Source organism: Peromyscus leucopus, chromosome 3 (genome assembly GCF_004664715.2).
Source record: "Peromyscus leucopus breed LL Stock chromosome 3, UCI_PerLeu_2.1, whole genome shotgun sequence".
Classification (NCBI taxonomy): domain Eukaryota; kingdom Metazoa; phylum Chordata; class Mammalia; order Rodentia; family Cricetidae; genus Peromyscus; species Peromyscus leucopus.
Genome location: NC_051065.1, coordinates 61,857,893 through 61,881,679, shown reverse-complemented (window position 1 = coordinate 61,881,679; position 23,787 = coordinate 61,857,893). Strand labels below are relative to the sequence as shown.

General features: G+C 44.4%; 1 protein-coding gene and 1 non-coding gene across 2 annotated transcripts in view; one reads left to right on the top strand and one right to left on the bottom strand.

The window, feature by feature from the left end:
* The first annotated feature begins 1,568 nt into the window (after positions 1-1,568).
* Rheb (Ras homolog, mTORC1 binding) overlaps positions 1,569-23,787 on the top strand; it is a 47,914-nt gene continuing 25,695 nt past the window's right edge. Inside the window, exon 1 of the mRNA XM_028879523.1 lies at positions 1,569-1,994. Coding sequence (XP_028735356.1) covers positions 1,943-1,994 — 52 coding nt within the window. The 5' untranslated portion in view covers positions 1,569-1,942. The remainder of the gene's footprint in view (positions 1,995-23,787) is intronic.
* LOC114700145 lies at positions 5,526-5,633 on the bottom strand. Its single transcript, XR_003735639.1, has one exon. It is a non-coding gene; the product is annotated as a U6 spliceosomal RNA (small nuclear RNA).

The following is a 23,787-nucleotide window of genomic DNA, read 5'->3' as shown; positions in this document are numbered from 1 at the left end:
GTGCCTTTCCTGGAACTCACTTTGTAGACCAGGCTGGCCTCCAACTCAGAGAGATCTGCCTGGCTCTGCCTCCCGAGTGCTGGGATTAAAGGTGTGCGCCACCACCACCCGGCTTGAATCTGTTTTAAAATACTTAAAATAGTGCTGGGGGAACGCAGATGTAGCTCAGTCATCTGCATACTTGCCTAATGTACATCCGGGATTTAATCCCTAACACCAAATAAACAAGGTTTGGTAGCCTGTAATCCTAGCACTTGAGTAAAGACAGGAGAATCAGAAGCTCAAGGTGGTGGGGCAACCTTTAATCCCAGCACTTGGGAGGCAGAGGCAGGTGGGTCTCTAAGAATTCCAGGTGGACTACGTGAGACCCTAAAAATAAGTCTATCACGCCGGGTGGTGGTGGCGCACACCTTTAATCCCAGCACTCGGGAGGCAGAGCCAGGCGGATCTCTGTGAGTTCGAGGCCAGCCTGGGCTACCAAGTGAGCTCCAGGAAAGGCGCAAAGCTACACAGAAAAACCCTGTCTCGAAAAGACAAAAATAAATAAATAAATAAATAAATAAGTCTATCGTGAAGGTTGACAAGCGTGCTGTTTTCTCTTGGTATCTTCATTTCCAGGCCTAGCTTTCAACTTGGGCTTCCATGAACTAGGTCTAGGGATTGTCTCTCTTTCCTGCTTTTTAGCACGAAAATGTCCCAACTCCTCTTCTGTAGTTCTCCGGAGACAAGGAGCTCTCTGCCAGTACGCCTTTTGTCGAAAATATGCCAGCCTTCCCTTTTCAGGCGTTGGTCCGCCCACACCAGACAGCGAAGTCTCCGGCTTTCCCTCAGCCTTCTTGACAATGGCTGACTTTCACGTCTCTCCAGAAATAACCTCTGAGTGTTCAGTGTAAAAGACGAGCTGATCTGGCAACAGGGCTCCCACGCGTGCGTCTTTCCACGGGAGGTGCGCCCCGCGTGCCGCCTGGGTCCGCCCCAGGACTGGCCAGCTCGCCCTGCTTTTAATGCAATTTCTGACATTTGGAATCTGCACAGATTCCATTCTTCCCACAGTCCCTCGGCCACGAATAAAGCTTCGTCACCACCCACATTAAGCCCAGACTAACGCTAACATAGCAGGACGGTAATTTAAAGAATAAACAAGACTGGAGAGGTGGCAGCCAACGCACAGCCTAGGGCCACGCGCCTCGTGCCTTTTAAGGGCCGGCAGAAGCAAGCCGGCCAACGGCTCAGCACTCCACCAATCACCGCACTTCTCGCCGTCGGTTCCGCCCTCACGCCCCACATCAGCCAATCATTGAGGAGTCTGCCCGCCGTCCCGCCCGCCCGCCCGCCCACCCCCCGGTAGAGCCACGCTCTTGAACCACGCAGGCGCTCAGCGGCGCAAACGCAGCCAAATTATATTTTTAGCTCCGCGCTGAGCAGCGCCTCTTCTTGGCTCCGCCCCCTCTGAATTCCCAATGGTAGACGGAGTTTCCATTGCGTCATCGCGCGGCTGTCCGGGAGCCGTCCAGTCAGAGCTCGGGCAAGGACTGTCGTAATTAAAGAGCGGCGGAAGTAGGTGGGAGGGTCATGACGCAGCGAGTTTCGGTCGTGACTTTTCCGGGGGCCTTGGGGCGTCTCCGCTTTTTCCCTTTAAAGTAAAACGATCCCCCGGCGCACCCCCGCGCGTTCCGGGCCGGGAGTCGGCGGCGGGAGGCGGGAGGCGGCGCTGACGACGCGGCCGCGCGCGGTCACGTGGGTGTGTTGTGGGGGGAGGGCCCGCGCGGTCGGTTCCGGGCGGTTGAGCGAGCTAGGGACGAGCCAGCGAGAGGCAGCCGCGCCCGCCGCCGCGCTCTGTATGCCGCGTTCCCCCGGCGCGCCCGCCGCCGATAGTCTGAGCCGGAGGAGCCGCCGCCGCCGCGGTTGATGTGGTTGGGCCGGGGCTGAGCAGGCCGCCAAGATGCCGCAGTCCAAGTCCCGGAAGATCGCCATCCTGGGCTACCGGTCTGTGGGTGAGTGGCTGCCCCTGCGGTGCCGGGGTCTGAACGTCGGGACGCGGCCCGGCCATGTGGCGGACGGGCGGGCGGCGCGCGTTTCGTAACCTCCATTTTGAGTGGAGGTGGCGGCGCCTTCCCCCGTCCCCAGGCGCGGCGGACAGGTGGCGGGGGCCGCAGGCCTCGAGGCAGCCCGGAGCCGCCTGGTCGGGTCCCCCGCATCTGTCCCGCCTTCTCTGAGCAGTCTTTCCCCACCTGCTCCCCCCCAGTTCAACTGATCTCGGGCATTTCAACAAAGGAAACCGCTCCTTGGCGTCCCTCATCCGTAGAGAACTTAGACCTTTTAAAGAAAACGGGGGAACTTCCCAGACGTTTGGCCACCGAGGAGGGCAAGTTGGCGCCTCGAAGAAAGCTATACCGAGCCCCTCGGAAGCCCGCTAGGTAGCTGCTGGCGGCCGGCGTAGGAAAGGCGAGAAAGACATCTCCGAACTCTCAGTGTCCTATTTTTCTTTGGGGAAAAACAAGGCCAGGCACTCGGAACCAGGCTGTTCAAGTAATTCAGAAGTCCTTTTGTTCCCCCAGCACCACCACCAAGCGATTGACATACATTTGAAGTTGCTCCTAGCCGTCACCTTTTTGCCGAATAGAGGTGGGCCCTGGGCGGGGTGGGGAGTGATCATGGTGTCGAGACGAGCAGTATTCAGTCCATCTTGTGAAACAGGACATTCGAACTTAACCATGCTGCAGGGTGAGGCTTTATTGTCTTTGACCGACCGGAACCTGGGTATATCACGTACATCTTTATTACTGTTTGAAAGATGGAACTGTCTCCAGAAAGTGCACTTGGCACAGGGGGACCGCCGGGGAGTGGTGAAGCGGGCGGTGGGGTAGGTTGGAGTCTGATTCAGGAACGAGGTGGCAGCCACTGCCAGAGGAAAGCCTTCCCCGCTGGACGGACTCCCCGTTAGGCTTTCCAGTCTGCTTTCTCACCCCTGCTTTCCGCTGCTGGTGCCAGGGTCTGTGCTCTTTGACCAAGATAAGTCTCGGCCTGCTTACTCATCCTTTCACCATCTCTCCCTTAAGAGTTGGAGAGAACCCTTAGGGAGGGAGTGGAAGATTAGAGGCTGTGAGATGGGGGTGCCTAGAGTGGAAAGGTAACTAACTCCTGCACGGGACAGTACTAAATGCGGTGGGGAAGAGTAGGTGACTGCTTAACTGTTGCAGCCTTAGAGTCAACACGTGCAAAATTGAGGTTTCCATGTCTCTGAGACAATTTACTAAACCAATATGGAACGCCTGATCTAACATGGTTGGTTGTCTGGATCACCGTACTGTTGCTTGTTTTCTGAATTCCCTCCGAATTTGGAGAACGGACCGTGACATAACCTGGCTCTTGATTGAGCACCCTCTAATCAGATAAATATACAGAGTGCTAACTCAGAATATACAGAGTGCTAACTCGTTGAAGATAGCAGTCCTGAATGAGCAAGGCATAAGTCACAGGTAGCTGGGCTACCTGTTTTCAACCCGAGGATGTTCTAAAGGTCTGGATTTTATTCTCCCCTTGAAATGTTTGAAGTGGCAATGGGCTTATTAAATAAGTTTAGTGTTTTGTCTCCTTTGCTAAAGAACTTATGTCCAATAGAAAGTCATTCTGCTTTCAGACAGTCTTATGTAACCGAGGTGGTCCTGTCCTCACTTTGTAGCCCAGACTGGTCTTCCTGTGAAAGCCACACCAGGCCTGGGATAGGTGTGTCCTTAGCCTTTTCTTCACAAACATTTACTGCCGTTTGTTAATGCAGTGCTAGCCCGCGGAGGAACACAGAACTGTAGACCTATTTTCGATGTCCTCTGTGTCGTATTTCCATATCCTATCCTTTTCTCAATAGTTGTTTTCAAGTACAGTAATTGAAGTAAAAGATACTTTGGAGAGGCTGTGTTTCCTTCAGTGCTGCATTTGACTCTAGTTTGCTTTCATATGAAAGGGAATATTTTGTGGTTTCTGAATTCTTGCAGAGGAGTCTGATTGGCCTTTTGCCAGCACGATTGCACTTGCTAGCCACTTTTCCGGGAATTGCCCACCATTCAGACTTCTCAGAACTTAGAAATGTGTTTGGTGCCAGAGTATAGAAATTTCAGTGTTTCTAGATTTTGTGTGTGTGTGTGTGCGTGTGCGTGTGCGTGTGCGTGTGCGTGTGTGTGTGTGTGTGTGTGTGTGTGTGTGTGTGTTTCTAAGCAGTTGTATTGATTGATGATAAAACATTGAAATAGGCTCGTCTAGAAGCCATGCCTTTTATAATGCTCTCTTGACTAGACTGCTTGGCATTGTTACATAATCATGCCACAAACTTTTATGTTTGCCTTCAGCAAAAACTGAAATGTGATTGTTTTATTATTAGGCTTTCAAAGTTTTATTTGTTGAAACATTGATAAACCTACCTAAAGGGAAATTGGTGCAACTTGTCTCCTGCAGTCTTTTCCTGGTGTTTGCAATAGGGACGTTTTTGAGAACATGTTACCTCCGTGTCACCTGTAATCCAGTCTAGCTTTTAGGGAGGTCCTTTGTGTTCATTTTGGTGGTTGCCATATGTAGCAGCTTCCTCATGGTGCATTGTTGCTCCTACAGCTGAGGAGTCCTTAACAGCGAGGAGCCAATCAAAACTGTCAGTAAACTGTCTTCAATCGGCAGTCTTTCTCTGGAATATCTTCCAGAGCGTTTGGTAATCTGGTTTGTCATTAGACCATCTTTCCAAGAACTTACTTGCCATGTGTAATCCTAGGAATGGGATCACAGGAATGTGGAAGTTGATAAAATAAAATGAAGTGACTGGTTTGGTGAATGGCAGTTCACTGAGAGTAGATGAATTACCTTGTCAGAACGTGTCTGGTACTGTTGGATTCTTACAGGGAAAGGTATCATGACATGTTTGATAGTTCCCAATAGAACACAATTGTATTGGATTCTGTCCCGTTACATTAGCTTGTCCTTTTTTTTGACATAATCTGTTAAGGAATTGTGGTGAGGGCTGGGAAGATAGTAACTGGGCAAGTAAGGGTGCTTTTCTGTGCAGCTCTGAGAGCCTGAGTTCAAATCCTAGAGCCCATGTGAAAAGTTGGGCAAGGCAGTGAGCTTGTGGGGACAGAGAGAGGAGGATAGCTAGCTGGAGCTTGCTGTCCACCTGCCTATCTAAAAAACAGCTCCAGTTTCAGTGAGAGCCTCTGTCTCTCTGTCTGGAAGTGGAGAAGTGGTGGAAGAGAACACTTAACATCTCTTCTCTGGGCTCTGTGCAAACAAAACACACAATCACACACACACTTTAGTGCGAGATTTTTTTTTTAAAAGAAATGTGATTTAAACACTACTTGCTATGTATAAAACCTAGCAGTGTGTAAAATTAATATGTGCTTAGTAGCATGTGCTGTGTCTGATAGGGGCCACTTTTGTGAAGCTTCATCAGTCCTATTTGTTGTTCTGTATAAGAGAATAAGCAGAGCTCACACTTGTGAATATGACTTTGTACGGCCAAATGTTATGTTATGTTATAACTTTAAAATGGGACACTTCATAAATGTGTGTGTCTGTCATCCTTGTGCAGGAGCCATTCTAGTCTTCTCTGTATGGTTCCGGTTTTGTACATGTGCTGCTGAAGCGAGCACTTACTAGGTCATTAATTTGTTGGGAGAGCATGCTCCATGAGGCTTGTGGGGGTTAGAGGACAGCTTGGGGGAGTTGTTCTTACTCCCACCACATGAGTTCTGGGGATCCAGTTTTGATGGCCAAGTTTTAAATGTCCATAGGTGCCAAAAAATCATGTGCTCGCAGCAGTTCTCACTACTCAGCCCCTGGCAACCCCTAATTTGCCTTCTGTTTTTATTTACTTACTCTGGACATTTCATGTAAATGGCATAATATACATATGGTACTTTGTGATTGACATCTTTCATTTAGCCTATTTCCAAGCTTCATCCATATTGCATATATAACAATACCTTGCTCCTGTTTGTAGCTGAATAATATTTCATTAATGTGAGTTTACCACATTGTCCTGTTAGATAAATGAATTGTTTCTATTTCTTGGCTGTTACAAATAATGGTGTTATAAACATTCCTGTAAAACATGCCTGTGTTTTCATTTCTCTTGGTTGTTCCTTAGGAATGAAATTGCTGAGACATGTTGTATCCCTATTTGACACTTTGAGGAACTGTCAAACTTTTCCTCAACCTCTCACTTTATACATTCCTAGCAACAGTGTACGAGGCTCGGAATCCGTCTCCATGCTTACCCACTCTTTGCTTGGCTTTTAGCCACCTTAGCCACCTTAGCAGGCTTCAAGAGTATATATGATTTATAAACAATTCTTCCATCTATGGTGGTGAAATTGTGTTTCCACTTTTCTTCCCTTGGTGTTCTGAATTGAGTCCAGGGCCTTGCTTGAGGTCCAGTTGAACTGTTTACTTTTGCACTTTTTACTTTCGGTGTACTATCCAGGGACCTCACAGTAGACAGTCTGAACATTTATACTCAGCTCCTGCATTTAGGTTTATAGGACCCACTAGAGGTTGATATGTGTGGTGTGAGCAAAGGGTACAACTTGTCTTAGCCTGTTAGAAGGCTCTTGGTTCCTCATTGAATTCCTTAGTGGAAAATGAATGTGCATGGATTTCAGGGCTTGTCTTGAGATCTTCCTTCTGCCACTCTGTTTGTCCTCACGTCAGCCCGCAGTCTCCCTCACGTTACTGTGGTGTCATAGTCAGTAGTGACATAGGAATCTGAGGTTTTTGGTTTTTTCAAGATTGTTTTGCCTGTTTTTAGCCACTTGTGTGTAGGACTAATCTGTCAATTTCTGCTCATAAATCAGCTAGATTTTGGTAGGGTACTTTTCAGATTTGAAAGAATTTTTTTTTTTTAAGATTTGTGTATGAGTGTTTCACATGCGTGCATACAGGTGTTTTTAAGACAAGAAGAGGGCAGTCCTTTGGGTCTAGAGTTTTCAGATGATTATGAGCTACTGTGTGGGTGCTTGGAAATGAACTTGGGGTCCTCTGCAAAAGCACCCAGTGCTCTCAACCACTGAGCATCTATCCAGGCCCTGTGAAAGAATCTTTTAGACATTGTTTTGTTTTTGTTTTTTTAACTGGGTTTTTATCTGCTCCTGATTTCATTCAGTATGAGGTGAAAAATCAGCCTTTAGCAGATGAATAGTTGAAAAGGTGATTTTTTTTTAATAGCTCTTTGAGATGGTAGTGTATTTTTAGTATGTACTAAACCTCTGTAAGTAGTAGCCAACAGTGTCTTTTACTATTATATTTCTTTGAGATCGTGCACATGGGATACATTGGAGGTTAGAGGATAACTTATGGAAGTTGGTTTTCTCTTTCTGCTGTGTGGATCCTGAGATAAGTTTGTCAGAAAGCATCTTTATACCTTAAGCCATCTCACTGGCTTCTGTCAGTGGTTAGTCTTAGGTTGGTACTGTGTGCAGTCTGCAGTCTTTATTGTTGAGTTTGCCCTGTTCCCTTTGCATTAAACCACATTGTTCTGCTTTATATTCTTAAGTAGCTCTTATACCCTACTGTGCTGTGGAACTTGGATCATTGGTCCACTCTTACACAGGTCTTCCATGTGTTGCTATAGTTAATATGCAGATACTTTAAAAATTACATTTGCTAGTACTTTCACTAACCGAAGAGAAATCTTAAATATTAAAGTGCTGTTAAAAGCTTTTCCAGGGTCTGGAGAGATGACTCAGTGCTTAAGAACACTGACCCGGGGCTGGGCAGTGGTGGTGCATGCCTTTAATCCCAGCACTTGGGAGGCAGAGCCAGGAGGATCTCTGAGTTCAAGGCCAGCCTGGTCTACAGAGCAAGTTCCAGTATAGGCACCAAAACTACACAGAGAAACCCTGTCTCAAAAAAACCAAAGGGGGGAGAAAAAAAGAAAAAAACACTGACCCGGGACTCCGGCTCCCACATGCAGCTCACAACAGGCTATAACCCTAGTCCCAAGGGGATTCAGTGCCTTCCTATGGCCTCCTTGGACAGTATACACATGTAATATACAAGTATTCATGCAGGCAGAACACCCATATACATAGACAATTTTTTTTTTAACACTTTTCCAGGCTGGGACTGATGGTACAGGCCCATAATCCCAGCTACTTGAGAATCTATGGGAGGAGGATCAAAGTTTAAGGCTGGCCCTCGTAACTCCGTAATAAAAACTGGCCAGGAACATTGGTAGAGCATCTGCCTTGCATATTCTAGACCCTATGTTAATTCTCAGTACTACTAAAAGGGGGTTGGGAAGTCTTTTCAGAATTCTGGTTTCTTCCTTAACAGTTGGAATTTTGACATTGCACTACCAGTTTTTACTTGCCTTGGTGAACTCCTTTTCCCACCCTTTTGGGTGGGAGGGCAGTAGGGAAATAGGGTCTCTGTGCAGGCTAGCCTGCAACTTTGAGTAAACTCCCCTGCCTCCTCCTCCAAGTACCAAAATTACATGAATTACTGGTGTGTCCAGCTAAGATCTTGTTTCCTTAATGTCTTTAAAAAAACAAACAAACAAACAACTGCTGAATTTGAACTAATGATTGTTGTTCCGAGTAAAAAAGATGTGATAAAGTGGCTGGTGCAGACGTCTCTCAGTTACCCCATACTTGTCTGCGGAGACAGTCGTATTTCTCTGTGTGTAGCAGAAGTGCTTATTCAGATACTGTTTCATTATGCAGAGTTATTATTATTATTACTGTGTGTGGCAATGCAACTGCTGTGGCTCATGTGTCAGAGTCAAAAGGACAACTTTCAGGAGTCTCTTAGCTCCTTCCACTTTCTCATGAGTCTTCAGCATCTTGAGCCATCTTCTTGGTCCTCTTGGAGAATACTAAAAAGATGTGCAAGGGGCAAGACTCGGGAAACTTAGTCACTCTGTCTGTGTTCTCAAAGGACATTGGTGAGTGAAAGTGGCCCCTTTTCCCTTTGTGAGAATGTGGCGATAGAGAATTAAGTGAGTCACCACCTGGCTTGTACCTTTTGTCTTGGTGTCTGCTGAGGGATACCCACACAGGCATCACCACTGCGTTTGCATCTTTTGTACAAATGTGAAAATAATGCAGTGGCTGACTTGGTGATGTTTCTACCTTACAAGTCCTGGAGATGGTTCCAGAAGTACAGAGACCACACTTTTGATGGCTTGGGACTGTAATATGCTAGGATCTTGCTATTCTCCCTTGTATAAGGTTAAATCAAAAGTGGGTGCATTGTACATACACAATTGGCAAGGATATGTGTAAAAGCCGCCTAGGAGAGGTTCCCTAGTATTTATTCTAAGAGCCAAGAAGGATTTAGTGAGGCAAGAAAGATCTTGGCATGATTAAGAACGGAAGGAACCTGGGGGTGGTAAGGCATAATGAAGTGAGAGTAAGAAATGAAGTTGGGAAGGCGAGCGAGCGAGCGCAAGCTGCAGGGCCTCAGAGGAACTTTGGAAAGTCATTCATGCTGAGCAGTAAGCTGTGAGTTGCAAAAGGAAATCTCTGTATACACCTTCCTTGGCCTCTTGTGATACATTTTTGGATGTATTGTTTTCTTTGTACTTGGTAACAGTGAAGTTTCCAACGATTAAATAAAATTGCTAGTGGCAGCATACAGTTGGTATACTTTAAAGCATGGTTCTTATAAATACAAGCCTCACTGAAAGTTGAGGGAGCTATGTAAATAAAAATAGCAGCTGTATCACAGAATGGAAACCAGCTGCCTCTACCTGTTGTGGTCGAGGAAGTCATTACTGTACAATGTTTTTCTTAATTGAAGGTCCAAAATAATGAACTGTTGACTTCTAATATTGTCCATAAGTGGATTGTTAACCTAGTTCACTAAATGAAAACCGAATTTGGTCGTGATTGTGAGAATGAGAAGCATTATGAAGAAGTATCACATTAACTCTTGACATTTGCTAAAGTGCTCGAAGGATTTCTTTCTTTCTTTCTTTCTTTTTTTCCTTTTTGGTTTTTTTGAGACAGGGTTTCTCTGTGTAGTTTTGGTGCCTGTACTGGATCTCGCTCTGTAGCCCAGGCTGGCCTTGAACTCATAGAGATCTGCCTAGCTCTGCCTCCCGAGTGCTGGGATTAAAGGCATGTGCCACCATTGCCTGGCTAGCAGGACTGTGTGTGTGTGTGTGTGTGTGTGTGTGTGTGTGTGTGTGTGTGTGTACGTGTGTACGTGTGTACGTACACACCTGCAGTCACTATGGTGTGCTTGTAGAGGTCAAAGAAAACCTAAGGAAATCAGTTTCTTTCCTTCCATCCTGTGGGTCGCAGTGATGGAACTAGGGTCAATTGGCTTGGCACAGGCACCTTTACCTGCTGAGCCCTGTCTTGTTAGCTCCTATTTGTCTGGTTTTTTTAAACTTTGTTCACTTACATTTTATGTGTGAGTGCTATGCATGTATACCAATAATCTAGGGACCAATGTTGTCAAGATCCTATTTCTTTCCATGCTTTTCCTTGATTTCTGGGACTCCTTCCTTGCATCATCCTAAAATCTAATCTTTCCATTTTGATATTAACAATGTCCAGGTTTTCCACAGTGAAATACAAGTCTTGCCAATAACAATCTCTGAAGTCTCCAGAAGCAAGATGGGGCCCCACAACAACAATGACTCTGCCTGGTCCATAATGATGCCATTGAACCTAAAAATACCACTCAATGATCAGCTTTGGACTGCAAACTCTTCAGGACAGTTCCAAGATGAGATGGTCCATCACACTACACTTCTAGCCAGAACCTCTGATAACCTTACCCATTTCTCTGAGACTGGCTAGTCTTATTGAGACATAACTATTTAGCTTTCTTACAGGACCCCACAGAGATACTGTCGCCCCCTAAACAGCAAGAAGCAATTTTAAGAAAACAATGCTCCCTCTCCCGAAGGTTTCATTTTTCTCAGGGTTATGGATAAGTTGTTATAGGCTTGGGGGTGGAGCAATAAAATTTAGACTCAGGATTCTCTTTAAGAAAAGAAAAAAAGGAGAATAGTAGGTATAGGATATTAAGGTAGATTGTTGTATCTACTAGTAAACTAATTTAGCAAATTATCAGCCTTAGATAATTTGCACTGATATGGATTCTTGTATATTGATACAAATATAAACTTTTTATATTCCTATTTAAGGTAATTTGTATATTGATACAAATTCAAAACTATAATTGTCATATTGTACACATGTTCCTACTCCTATTTGAAATACTTTGTATATTGATACAAATGTAAAATTATATTCATCATATTGTATGTATGTTTTACCTCTGTTTAGGATATTTTGTATATTGATAAATATTAAGGATATTGTTATCATATTGCACTATACATTTCTACCTCTAAGATATTTTGTGTATTGTCACAATTTTGAGGCCATTGTCCTTATACTGTACATCTGTTTACAGACTGTTTATTTTGATATGTGAAGCCTTAGTCCTTAGGTTATTTAGGTAGATAAGAATTACAGATTGGGGCTGGAGAGGTGGCTCAGGGGTTAATAGCACTGACTGCTCTTCCAGAGGACCCAGGTTCAATTTCTAGCACCCACATGGTATCTCACAACTGTCTGTAACTCCGCTTCCAGGAGATCCAACACCCTCCTACAGACATACATGCAGGAAAAATACCAATGCACATAAAATAAAAATAATTCATTAATAAAACTTAAAAAAAAGAATTACAGATTAATAGTCACCCATGATTGTCATATCTATAGTTACGTTAGTTAGGTTTTCCGGATTTACAGAAACATAGGTCAGATGGATAGGTAACTAACACTTCATAGACCTGGAGAATATGGCATTTAAACGTTTTAATAACTTAGAATTCTGTTGACAGGAGACACGATTGCTCCTGGCAGCACCAATCTACTCCTGAGAGAATGTTGGGTTTCTAAGACACTCCGTTTGGAAGTTTGTCTTCTTGGCACAAATGGCCTGCTGGGCAAAGAACTGCCCCAACCTTGACTGCTGATACCAGATTTTCTATTATAGATGGTTGTGAGCCACCATGTGGTTGCTGGGACCTTTGGAAGAACAGCCACTGCTCTTAACCCCTGAGCCATCTCTCCAGCACCCTGACTTGTTTCAAGATCTAAATCACATATGACACCTACTGTAAAGAGATTAAACTATAGGTGCTCTTTGTTGGTCATAGTTTTTATAAGTGACTGAATTAAGATATACCCAGCAGTGTGTGAGAGCCCGTTCTCGGGTTCCTCGTGGCTTTACCCAGCAGGTCCGCATAGAGGATGATTAGGACCCGGGCCTGATTGCAAGTGTCTGAGATGGTCTGCACTTGGCTATGCTGGGGGAGGTCTTTTTTGCTCCACCTCCTTGGTGTCTCTATAAATACCCTGGGGCAGAGACAGTCAGGGCCCGTTGGAAAAGGTTCCAGGCCCCCTCCAGGCTATCCTTTATTTTCTATCTGTTTATCTCCGCAAGATTCTCTGCAGTAAATCTTTCTATCTAATATTTCCTGCTGCTCACACTCAAGAAAACCCTGGGGAGCTGTGGGCTTGGTGGGTAAACGCCCCACAGCAGTGCCAGGTGTGGTGGTGCATGCCTTTAATCCTGCACTCTGGAGATAGAGGCAGGTGGATTTTGTGAGTTTCCTTATGTGTGATTTAGAGAACTGCTCTGGTCCTTACGATCCTGGATGGGAATAGGAATGCCTAGTGCTGCTATTTGCATGGTGGGCAAAGATTCAAATCAAATCAATCATCATTAAGAATGCACCAGAGAGAGAAGGCCAACAAAATTCAATCTGCCAGCATAGTCTAAAATTTACATTACAGGAAAACTTCTCTAGAAAAAAAAAATCACCCAAGCATATAGGTTGAGAAACAGATTTTCCGGGAATCTTAATAGGATATGTTTTCTCTGAGAGCCAATTCAGCCAAACTGATCCATGGGTAGAATTTTTTTCCTCTGTCTTCAGTGTCAGTTGAACATTGCCAACTCTACCGTAGAGGCTTTTTGGGAGCTGTCCCTGAAATTGTGGACATGTTTCTGGGGGAAGAGTCCAGGCTTTGTCAACTATCCATCAGAACTTAATTCACTCAAGGGCTGGACACGCTGCACTGTTGGTTGCAGGGGCAGTCTGCGGGTTTAAAGTGCCATGTGTTTACTCAAACAAATGTTGGTTAAATGTTTGTGTTCTCTATCCATGTACCAAGCATGTAACTAGTATGCAATCGCTAGGCGAGGGAAATCCTTGAGAGAAACAGTCAGAGCCTAGGAGTGGAGGAGTGTCTCTCAAGAAAGTACAGTGTGGTTCCACTAGTGGACAAGGGCGTAGATGAGCAAACTGTGAGTGGGAAGGAAGGTAGAGCTGAGTTATCTGCTAGCAGTCAGCTTTATAGACCCTGTTAAGTTAGACTTTCCCTAGAAACAGTGGGAAGTCAATGAAAGATTTTTAAGCAACAGATATAATAATGATCTCTACTAGGCATTGTCTGACTTTCTGCAGCAGGCCAGGTAGTGAATTATTTCAAGCTTTGCAGGCTAGATGCCTCTTCTTGTAACTATCCTCCTTTGCCCTTATAATGTAAAAGCAGAGGAAGGCAGTACATTGACAAATGACTGTAGTTGTGTCCCAATGAATTGTATCATGGGTTTGAAATTGGAATTTTATCTGATTTTCTGATACAAAATACTAGTCGTTGTCATGTCCCATCCTCATCTGTCTGTCCCTGTTCCCTCCCACAGCCATTGAAAGATAGAAAAACATGCATGCTTGCTTTTAGCTCATAGGCTGTACAAATAGTAAACAGATCTGAGTTACCTTGCCAACCCCTCTTTCTTGAAAACTTTTTTTTTGGAGGAGGGGCTCTTTGCCCTGCCCACTCACATCTCAGCTTGCCCACCAGTTTTGGACCAAATCTAAGAAATTTTTTCTTCCTTGTTGCCAGATTTTTTTTTTTTTTTTTTTGTAGTTTGTCTTCCACCTTGGCTTTATTTGTAAATAAAGATGAATATTCTATTTCAGGGGTCTTGAGGGAATCAGTTCCCTGGCCTCCCTCAGCACCACTTTCCCCCTTTTAATGTAATAACTCTGACAGTTTCTAAAATTCCTCATTTATGTAATTCAGTCATGTGAGACACACTTAAATATATTCTTGTTTTAATTTTTGAGCCAGCTTTTCTTACTCTGCCTTGTATTTATCACAAATAATAACCATACCTTAACTCCCACCTCCTTTTTCTTATTAACCCTCTGCCAGCATCTATTTTTAAAGTTTGGGAATGGGTGTGAAAAAGAACAAGATGATGTCAACCCAGCTTAACTCAGGAACAAGTGAGATGATTCATGTGAAAGTGTTTTGCAAACTAATAAAACAGTGTCTCACATGAGTTTTCTGTTAAACAGTTGGGGTTAAGGATGTAGTTCAGTTGCTAGAGTACTCGCCTAAGCAGCATGATGCCCTGGGCTCCAGTCCCCAGTATCATACAGAATCTGCTATGATGGTGAATGACTATATCCCAGAATTTGGAAGTTAGAGGCAGAACAATTAAACATTCAAGGTCACTTTCAACTACATAGCAAGTTTGAAGTGAGACTTACATGAAACCCTGTCTTTGTTTGTTTTATTTTTTGAGACAGGGGTTCTCTGTGTAGCCCTGGCTGTCCTGGAGCTTGCTCTGTAGACCAGGCTGGCATCGAACCCAAAGAGATCCACCTGCCTTGTCCTTTTAAGTGCTGGCATTAAAGGTGTGAACCACCACCACCGCTGGGCCTGAGAGCCGTCTTTAGGAAAAAAAGGGGAAAGGCAGTATTTATTCAGGCTGAGCACACACTTGTAACCCCAGCACCTGGGAAGCAGTATGCCCATGAGTGTAAGGACAGCCAGGGCTGCGTAGCAAAAAAATCAGGAAAAAGTTTACACTGTTAGTGTCTCTGCCCTCATGAGATCCTGTGCTGGCGATGGTGCTCATGTTAGGAGTCATAGTGACCACTTTCCCAAAGTACCCATTAGTTCCTGTGCAGCTCCTTTAAAATGAGGATGCTGACATAGATATATATTTTTAAAATGTATCCTTGGTGACTCTTGGTGTATATGTATACCTTCAACTGGAGGTGACAAGACCAGCCAGATGGCTCAGTAGGTAAAGGTACTTGCCACAAGTCTGGTAACCTGAGTTCAATCTCCAGAACCCACATAAAGAAGGATAATACTGAGAAATTTTGCTGGCTTAGTAAAGTGGTAATTTTAAGTTTTCCTCCAAGATTCATGACTTCACTAACCAGTACCAGGCTTGGTTTCCCTCCTGTTGAACAGGTCTTAAGTCCACTTACAGAACTGTTGGCTACTGCCAATAATATGTGCCACTACTGCACTCTTAGGGTCATGGTGCCATGCTGGTGATAGTTGTGGTTCAAGGCCTTGTAGCTGGATAGGATTGTTGGTTACTTCCCTTCCTGGAAGCTTGCAAGGTGCCTTCTGATACCATGAAAGATAGTCCTCGGGGAGGAGGCTTTCAGGTTAGATGCAGCTTGGGGCCTCTGGGCCCAGTATCTGAAGTACATGGTGTCTTTAGCAATAAGGACTGACCTTCCAGCTCCAGGGGGCAACTCTGACTAACAACTTGAAGTGCCTGGTGTCGGGGTTTTGTTAGCTGCTCTGAATCTTTGGAGTAGCATTGTCAGCACAGGTGGGGAATTTTCATTTAAACTATGTATGTATATTTCTATACTGACTCACATGTACTATAGGCATTTTTAGGGTAGATAGTTAGTAGTATGATTCCTTATGACTTCTTAGGACTTTTTGAGCCATCCTTATTTTACCCACCTCCCTCCTTCGGCATTGATCTCCCTCCACCTCCCATTTAGAGTCATGTGCTTCCCCTCCCCCATTTTTGCCATTTCCCCCTTCGGATCACTTGTGCCTTCCCTGTTGCTCCTGACCCCCACCCCCACCCCTACCATGGTCCCTTTTTACTTTGCTGGTTTCTGTAGTTACTCCACATACAGTGTTTTGAATGTACTTCCCTGCCGGTCCGTAGCTTATATTTTCATTCCCTTAATGAGAGTCTTAGAGCAGTTTCTCTATCTGTGCATGTGTGTATCTCTATGTGAGTGGTTCAGGTGTGCAGGTGTGATGTGGAGTGTCTTCCTTGATTGCCCTCTAACTGAACTGGGAGCTCTAACTGAACTGGGGGCCCACCTATTTCTATTTCCACGGTGCTGAAGTTGCAGCTGTGATCCACCACACCCACTTTCTTATGTAGATGCTGAGTGTTGAGGTCCGTAATCCTGCGGAGTACACATTTTACCAATTGAGCCACCTCCCAGGTCCCACAATTCTTAATTTTGATAAATTCAAATGGATTTTTTTTTTTTAATAATCTTTTCTGGGCTGGTAGTGGTGCACGCCTTTAATCCCAGCATTCAGGAGACAGAGGCAAGCGGATCTCTGTGAGTTTGAGGCCAGGCTGGTCTACAGAGAGAGTTCAGGACAGCCAGGGCTGTTATACAGAGAAACCTTGTCTACAAAAACAAAAACAACAGAAAAAAAGTTGTTTTATAGTTTTCATTTTATAACTAAGTTTATGATCTGTTATTGATCATATGCTTTTAAATTAGGTACCAACTAGGTCTAGCTCGGGTTTCTCTGTCTTACTATTTCTATGTGTGTGTCAATGTGAAAGTCTAGTTGTTTGAGCACCATGTGTTTAAAATACTGTACTTTGTCCTTTGACTTGCCTTTGCGCTTCTGCCAAAAACCAGTTGATCACACTTGTGTATGGATCTTTTCCTGAACTCTGCTCCTTTAATGCCTGTCTTATGCTGATACTGCTCTTGGCTTGATAGCTGTTCCTGGACTACAGCCCCCCACCCCCCAAGTTGTATTGATCATGATTTGAGGAAAGCTTAGCTGATTCAGGCAATACTGTACTAGAATGGAATGGCCATGTATTGGATATGCAATAGTTACTATGCTTTATACATGACATTGCCATATTTTGAGGATTTTGAGGCCTGTAGAACTTAACTTTCATCTCATAGGACTCATACCATAATCTTGAGTTCAAATCCTAAACCTTCTCCTGCTATTCTGTTTCCTCTAATTAAATGTTTCTGGAATCAGGATGTTTTACAAACCTTATTCATCAGTGTTCTTCATCTGCTTCCTCTCCCATCTTGCTATCATTAACTGGTATTGTATCGTGCAGTGAATGGACTCCTAGAAATGGAGAATGATGATTGTCATAGAGGGTTGCTTTTTGTTTGGCTCTGTGGAAATTGCCAAAATTGTTCCATTTTTACTTGAAACTCAGGTTGATACCTTTTTAATATTAAATTCTAGGGAAAGAACTTGTTTTAAAAGATGCCTGTCTGCACACAAACCCCAGAGGCCAGTCCCAGCTGTCATGCCTTAGGCACCATTCACCTTGTCGTTTGTTTGAGACAGGTTCTTTCACTCACCTAGAGCTGGCCAAATAGACTAGCCAGCAGTCCCCGGCCATCAGCCTGTCTTGGCCTCTCCAATATTGGGACTACATCATGCCACCACACTTGCTTTTTACATGGGCTCTGGGGGCAAAACTTGGGTCCTCATGCTTGTAGGGCACATGCTTTACTGAATGAGCTTTCTCCCCAGCCCGGAGACACATTTATTTATTTATCATGATTTTTGTAAAGATACATTTATTTTTATGTGTGTGAGTATTTTGCCTGCATGTATGTCTATGTACCACATGGGTGCTGAGAATAGAAGCCGGGTCCTCTGGAAGAACAGTCAGTGTTCTTGACTGCTGAGCCGTCTCTCCAGCCCCTAAATCATTATGAAAGACTTTGTTTTGGGTGTTTGTTTTGTTTGTTGTTGTTGTACCCCACCCCACCCCAGGGTCTCTCTGTGTAGCCATGACCGTCCTAGAACTCGCTCTGTAGACCAGGCTGTTCGTGAACTCAGAGGTCCACCTGCCTCTGCCTCCCACGGGTGCTGGGACCAACGGTGTGCACCACCACCTCCTGCCAGGTGTTTTGGGGGTTCTTTTGCTTTTTGGTTTTTTCCTTAATTCATATTTACTTGCATTTTATCTCTGAGTTTGCTTTCCGCCCCTATAAGATGTTTGTGTTTTAGGACAGGTTCTCTCTGTGAAACCCTTGCTGTCCGAGAACTTGCTTGGCCTGGCCATGAACTCACAGAAATCTGTCTACCCCTGCATAAAAGTGTGTGCCACTATGCCTAGCTTTTTTTTTTTTTTTTTTTTTTAATTCATGAATTTTAAAAAATAGAAGCAATACTTTGGTAATTGTTTTGGAAACTCAAAGTTTTGGGGGGTTTGTTTTGTTTGCTTTAGTTTTTAGTTTTGTTTTGGCAGTTAATTTTGATGGCTGTTTATTGGTTATTTTTATTACTGCTGTGACCAAATACCTGACAAAAAGCAACTTAAGGAAGGAAAGGTTTGTTCTGGCTCACAGTTTAAGGACATAGTCTTCTGTGGGAGGGAGGGAGAGAATGTGAGGCAGCTGGTCATGTTCTCTGCAGTCAAGAAGCAGAGAGAGATGAGTAGTGGTGCTAGTGTGGCTTTGCCTTTTCTCTTTTCCTCACCCAGGACCACAGCCCATGAGATGGGGCTGCACACATGCAGGGTGGGTATTCCATTCCATTAAATCTCTTAAGCACCCTCATGGACATACCAGAGCTGTCTTCTAGGTGACTTAAATACTGTCAAATTGACCACTCACCATTTTGTCTTATTAATGGAGTCTTCATTTGTCTAGAAATGTAGATTGAGGTTCCTAATGTTTGCGTTTTTTTTTTTTTTTTTCCTTGCTTCCTCCAGATTACCCCATCTTACTTACTTTGTCATCAGCCTTTGTCTCTCCCTACCTTATGTCCATAGTGGAGAACTTGGTTCCTGTTGGGGGTCTGTGGCTTGTCCTATTCTATGTGCCACTCCCACCTCAAGCACTCAAAAAACCCCTTTGGGTTTCTGACTGGCCTCTTCCTATCAAGCCAGCTACTAGCAGACAGTGCCAGTTCCTATTTCTTCTACAAAGACTTTCCAGGTTTATAGAAGGATGAAATGTTCCCAAACTTGGAACTATAAAAATAGAGCTAGTAGAAATGGAAGAAAGGTAGATGGCTTGTGAACTAGCCTTGGCTACAGAAGCATTTCTGACTCTAACTGCTGAAACTAGGTGTGACGGTTGAAGGGAATACAGTAACTGAGGGGAGAGCAAACAGAATTGCAGTTTTGTAGGAACGTTAGGCCTGGGGCTGGAGAGATGGCTCAGAGGTTAAGAGCACTGGCTGCTCTTCCAGAGGCCCTGAGTTCAATTCCCAGCACCCACGTGGTAGCTCACAACCGTCTATAATGAGATCTGGTACCTTCTTCTGGTGTGCAGGCATACATGCAGGCAGAACACTGTATACATGTTTTTTTTGTTTGTTTTTTTTTTTTTTTTTTTTTTTTTTGGTTTTTCGAGACAGGGTTTCTCTGTGCAGCTTTGCGCCTTTCCTGGAACTCACTTGGTAGCCCAGGCTGGCCTCAAACTCACAGAGATCCGCCTGGCTCTGCCTCCCGAGTGCTGGGATTAAAGGCGTGCGCCACCACCGCCCGGCCACTGTATACATGTTAAATAAATAAATCTTAAAAATGTCCAGAAGTTCTAGCTGGTTTTGTGTGTAGTTTCCAGTTGTATTCTTTTTTTTAAATATTTTTCTTAAATTTTATGTGCATTGGTGCTTTGCCCACATGTATGTTTGTGTAAGAGTATCAGATCCCCAGGAACTGTAGTTACAGACTGTTGTGAGCTGCCATGTGGGTTCTGGGAACTGAACCCGGGTCCTCTAGAAGAGCATCCAGTGCTCTTAACCGCTGAGCCATCTATCTGTCCAGCCCCCAGCTGCATCCCATTGATACAGTTCTATTCTGTCAGTCTGATCTACAGGTTTTGTTTTGCTGATTGATTTCTTTTTTGAAGTTAGGAAGCTAATTCTCCTCAGTTGCCTATGTAGTTTTTATTTCTATCTAATCTTTTCTTCAGGGCTTTCAACCAGAACCTGTAGACCCTTCATCAAGTATTATGGTCTGTTTTCTGCAGGACGCACATTTTCATGAGTGCATTAAACTTGGTGGAGTGGAGTGGAGTTTTAAGTGGCTAGGCTCTTTTTCTGGTGACTGCACTATTCTAGTCTTCGTGGTCAATGCAGTACCCAGCTGCTGCACTGCCCTAGCAAGGTGCTCCTTTGCCCTGGAAGTAGATGGGACCATAAATAGGTGTACTCCCTGAGAGTCGAAAATATTTCAGAGACAGACTTGGAACAAGCTACATGGGGTAGAGTGAACCAGGAGAGAATCTCTTTAGAACTGTTTCAGGAAGAGAAAGTTTGGAGGTGACAGAGAGGAACTAGATAGATAGAGAACAAGGGCATAGAACAGTCCGTTAGAAGGACAGTGTGCCAGCCACTTCCTTTGTGTTGGTGGGGGTGGTGTCAGATGGCCAGGTGTGCTTTCCAGTAGACAGGCTGCATGAGCATGCTTAATGTTCATCTTGGTACCTGGAGGATAGCAGTGATCAAGAGATTGAATGCCCTTGGTATCTTAGGGGTCATGGCACATTATAGTCATGGCTGTGTCTACAAGGTTTAAATGCTTATATTTTGAGCTGCTGTTAGGAATTAGAGCATTGGGGGAACCCCTGGGATTCTAGATTGAAATAATAGTTCAACTTGTTGCACAGTGGCAGGACAGGCAGGGAGACACTTGCTGATGATACTCCTGTAGTAGAGCTTCCTGATGAGGAGGTTCTGGTGGGCTTGATAACCAAGTACCCTGTGCAGAAGGAAAGGGAGCTGCAGAGGTGGCTAGAGAAGACCTAGCTCGCAAACCCTAAGGCCCAAAGATACTGATTAGGTTCACAATAGCAATCGACTAGATTAGGATCCCAGGTTTCTCAGAAGGCTCAGAAAAAGGAAATTAGCGGCCTCTGAGAAAAGAGTAGAAGGAAATGATTTATCTTGGGGCTAAAGGAAGTGAAACCTGTAGAGGTTAGAAATTGAGGGTCATGGTTACAGTAGTGTGTTTCTGAGTCAGCGCTAACCATTACACCATGGAACTCCCTCTCTAGAAGTATATTCCTACCTGTTCAACTGCAACTTAAAGTCACAAACTTTACATTGCCACCCGGTTATAAGTGTATCCAAGACCAAAACAAAAGTTTCCAACACCTTTATTTGCATTCCAGGCCAGCGTTCCTATTTCTTAAGAAAACAATGTGGGTCATGGCTCAGTAAGTCAATCTCATGACCCAGTGGTTCAGTGCCCCTGCTTTGAAAACATTCCTTCAGAATTGGTCTGGATGAGGCGATGGCTGCTAGGAGAGAGTATGCTGGCAGAGTGCCCAAGACTGATTGACTGGTCCTCAGCAGGTGCTGAGGCATGGGGACAGTAGTTTGGGTCACGGTGACCAGCACTCGCTTCCTGGCATGTCCAGGAGACAAACAGGTAACCAGAGTGCTGTAGAGGTGAGATTACAGATGATCCTGTTGGACTTTTGCTACAGCTGTTATGTTAGGATATCACTGCCCCTGCATGTTAAGAATTGGGGGTAGAGTGAGGTCAGTCAGTGTCCAGAGTTTGTCCTTAGTGTGTTTAAATCCCTAGGTTCAGTCCCTAGCACTTCAAAGAAGAGGGGTCACTGTGCTCTGGAATGATTGTGTTCCAGATGTAGTACAGTAGTTGTGATGGATACCCCTACCACTTGATCACCTAGTTAGTAGAACAAAAAGACAAACCTGCCCTACCCATCATAGCCCAGTGAACCAGTTAGTAAAGAATGCTAGGTATGAAAATGGAAGTATTTGAGTAATTCTATGTTTTTTTAGGAGAAGAAACATAAAAACAAGTTCAAAATTAATCTGAAAACACTTAAGTGGTTATATAAATGATGTACTTTTTGTTTTGTTTTGTTTTGTTTTTCGAGACAGGGTTTCTCTGCATAGCTTTGCGCCTTTCCTGGAGCTCACTTGGTAGCCCAGGCTGGCCTCGAACTCACAGAGATCCGCCTGGCTCTGCCTCCCGAGTGCTGGGATTAAAGGCGTGCGCCACCACCGCCCGGCTAAATGATGTACATTTTATGATAACCACAAAACATGAGATTTAATGACAGCCTTGAACATAAACCTTTAAAGAAAATAGAGTGGAATACTTGCAATCCTATTTTATTATGGCAAAACAAATGAACAAACCAGTATGATGCCCTGATCTTGCCTAATGAAAGTTAAGAAATTTCAAAAATAAGTAACAGTGTTCCGTGGTTTTTAAAATTAAGACAGTTGTTCTATTGGGAAGAAGAATGTGTGTAATCCTGCTGTGGACGGGGCTGGCTCTTCTCAGGCCTCTACAACAGGTGCTGTTGGTTACCGAATGGTTTGGCCCCTGCCGTGAAGATGTGCACCTGTCCACACATGCACTCCTTTTCTGTTACTTCAGGTCACCCTTGGGTGGTTTTCTCTAACATTTCTCAAAAAAACTTGATGAATTGAGTTTCTTCTTCTCAAGTTGTACAAATTTAAAGCATGACCGTCTCTACAGACTCACCTTTGGCAAGTGGCTAGTGTTTTTAGAATCTGCATTTACTAGAGACAAGAGCCAAAGTAAATCCTGGGTATTGTGAGGGGGAATCATAAAAGGTGGTCATGGGGAAGAGTATAATTGTTTTTAGTGACTGCTAACATACAGCACACAGCACTTGACTTTTTATGACCACTAAACTGCTGTTTCAGTGTCCTTGGAAAGCAGGGAACGGTATGGTAGTGGGGCTGAGAGTGCTTGAACACAGTGCTATGATTTATTGACAGGGATGACTGTTCTGTGTTGACAAGTAAACATTTCAGTGACAGTTGTCTAGTGTTCCACTTTCTTTTTATTTATTTATTTATTTTTCCTTTTATTTTATTTTACAATACCATTCAGTTCTACATATCAGCCATGGGTTCCCCTGTTCTCCCCCCTCCCTTCCCTTACCCCCAGCCCACCACCCATTCCCACCTCCTCCAGAGCAGGGTCTCCCCCGAGGACTGCGATCAACCTGGTAGACTCAGTCCAGTCCCCTCCTCCCAGACTGAGCCAAGCGTCCCTACATAAGCTCCAGGTTTCAAACAGCCAACTCATGCAATGAGCACAGGACTTGGTCCCACTGCCTAGTTGCCTCCCAAACAGATCAAGCCAATCAACTGTCTCACCTATTCAGAGGGCCTGATCCAGCTGGGGGCCCCTCAGCCTTTGGTTCATAGTTCATGTGTTTCCATTCGTTTGGCTATTTTTTTTTTTTTCAATAATTGAGTAAAACTGAAATTTATTATAAGCCACAGTCGTCCTAGGGACCTCCATGCTATATATATAGCCTTCATGGTTCTATGGGTTGTGGTCTGATTGTTCTTTATTTTATAGTGTTCCACTTTCTAATGAAGACAGTAGACAGCTAAGGTGTAGCCTTCCTGTCTAGGTGTCAGTAATTAGTGATCTCCCTCTTAGGAGGAAAGTCCAAGGGAGGAGAGACCCAAGGGAGAGCCAGCTGCTCACAGCTCCACTTCTGCTAATGAATAATACCTTTCCTCCAGGGGCCAGGCGGAAGGAGAAATTTAATTAGCACTCCAGAGAGTGAGAGTTTAAATTCTGTTACTCAGTTGACTACTTAGGAGGACAGTAATTGACTGTTCTTTGTTGGGATTTTGGCTAGACTACCTCATTTGCTATTACCAGAATGACTGTATTGTATCAGGTTAACTCAGGTTAGGATACAAATGGGGACTTCTGAAT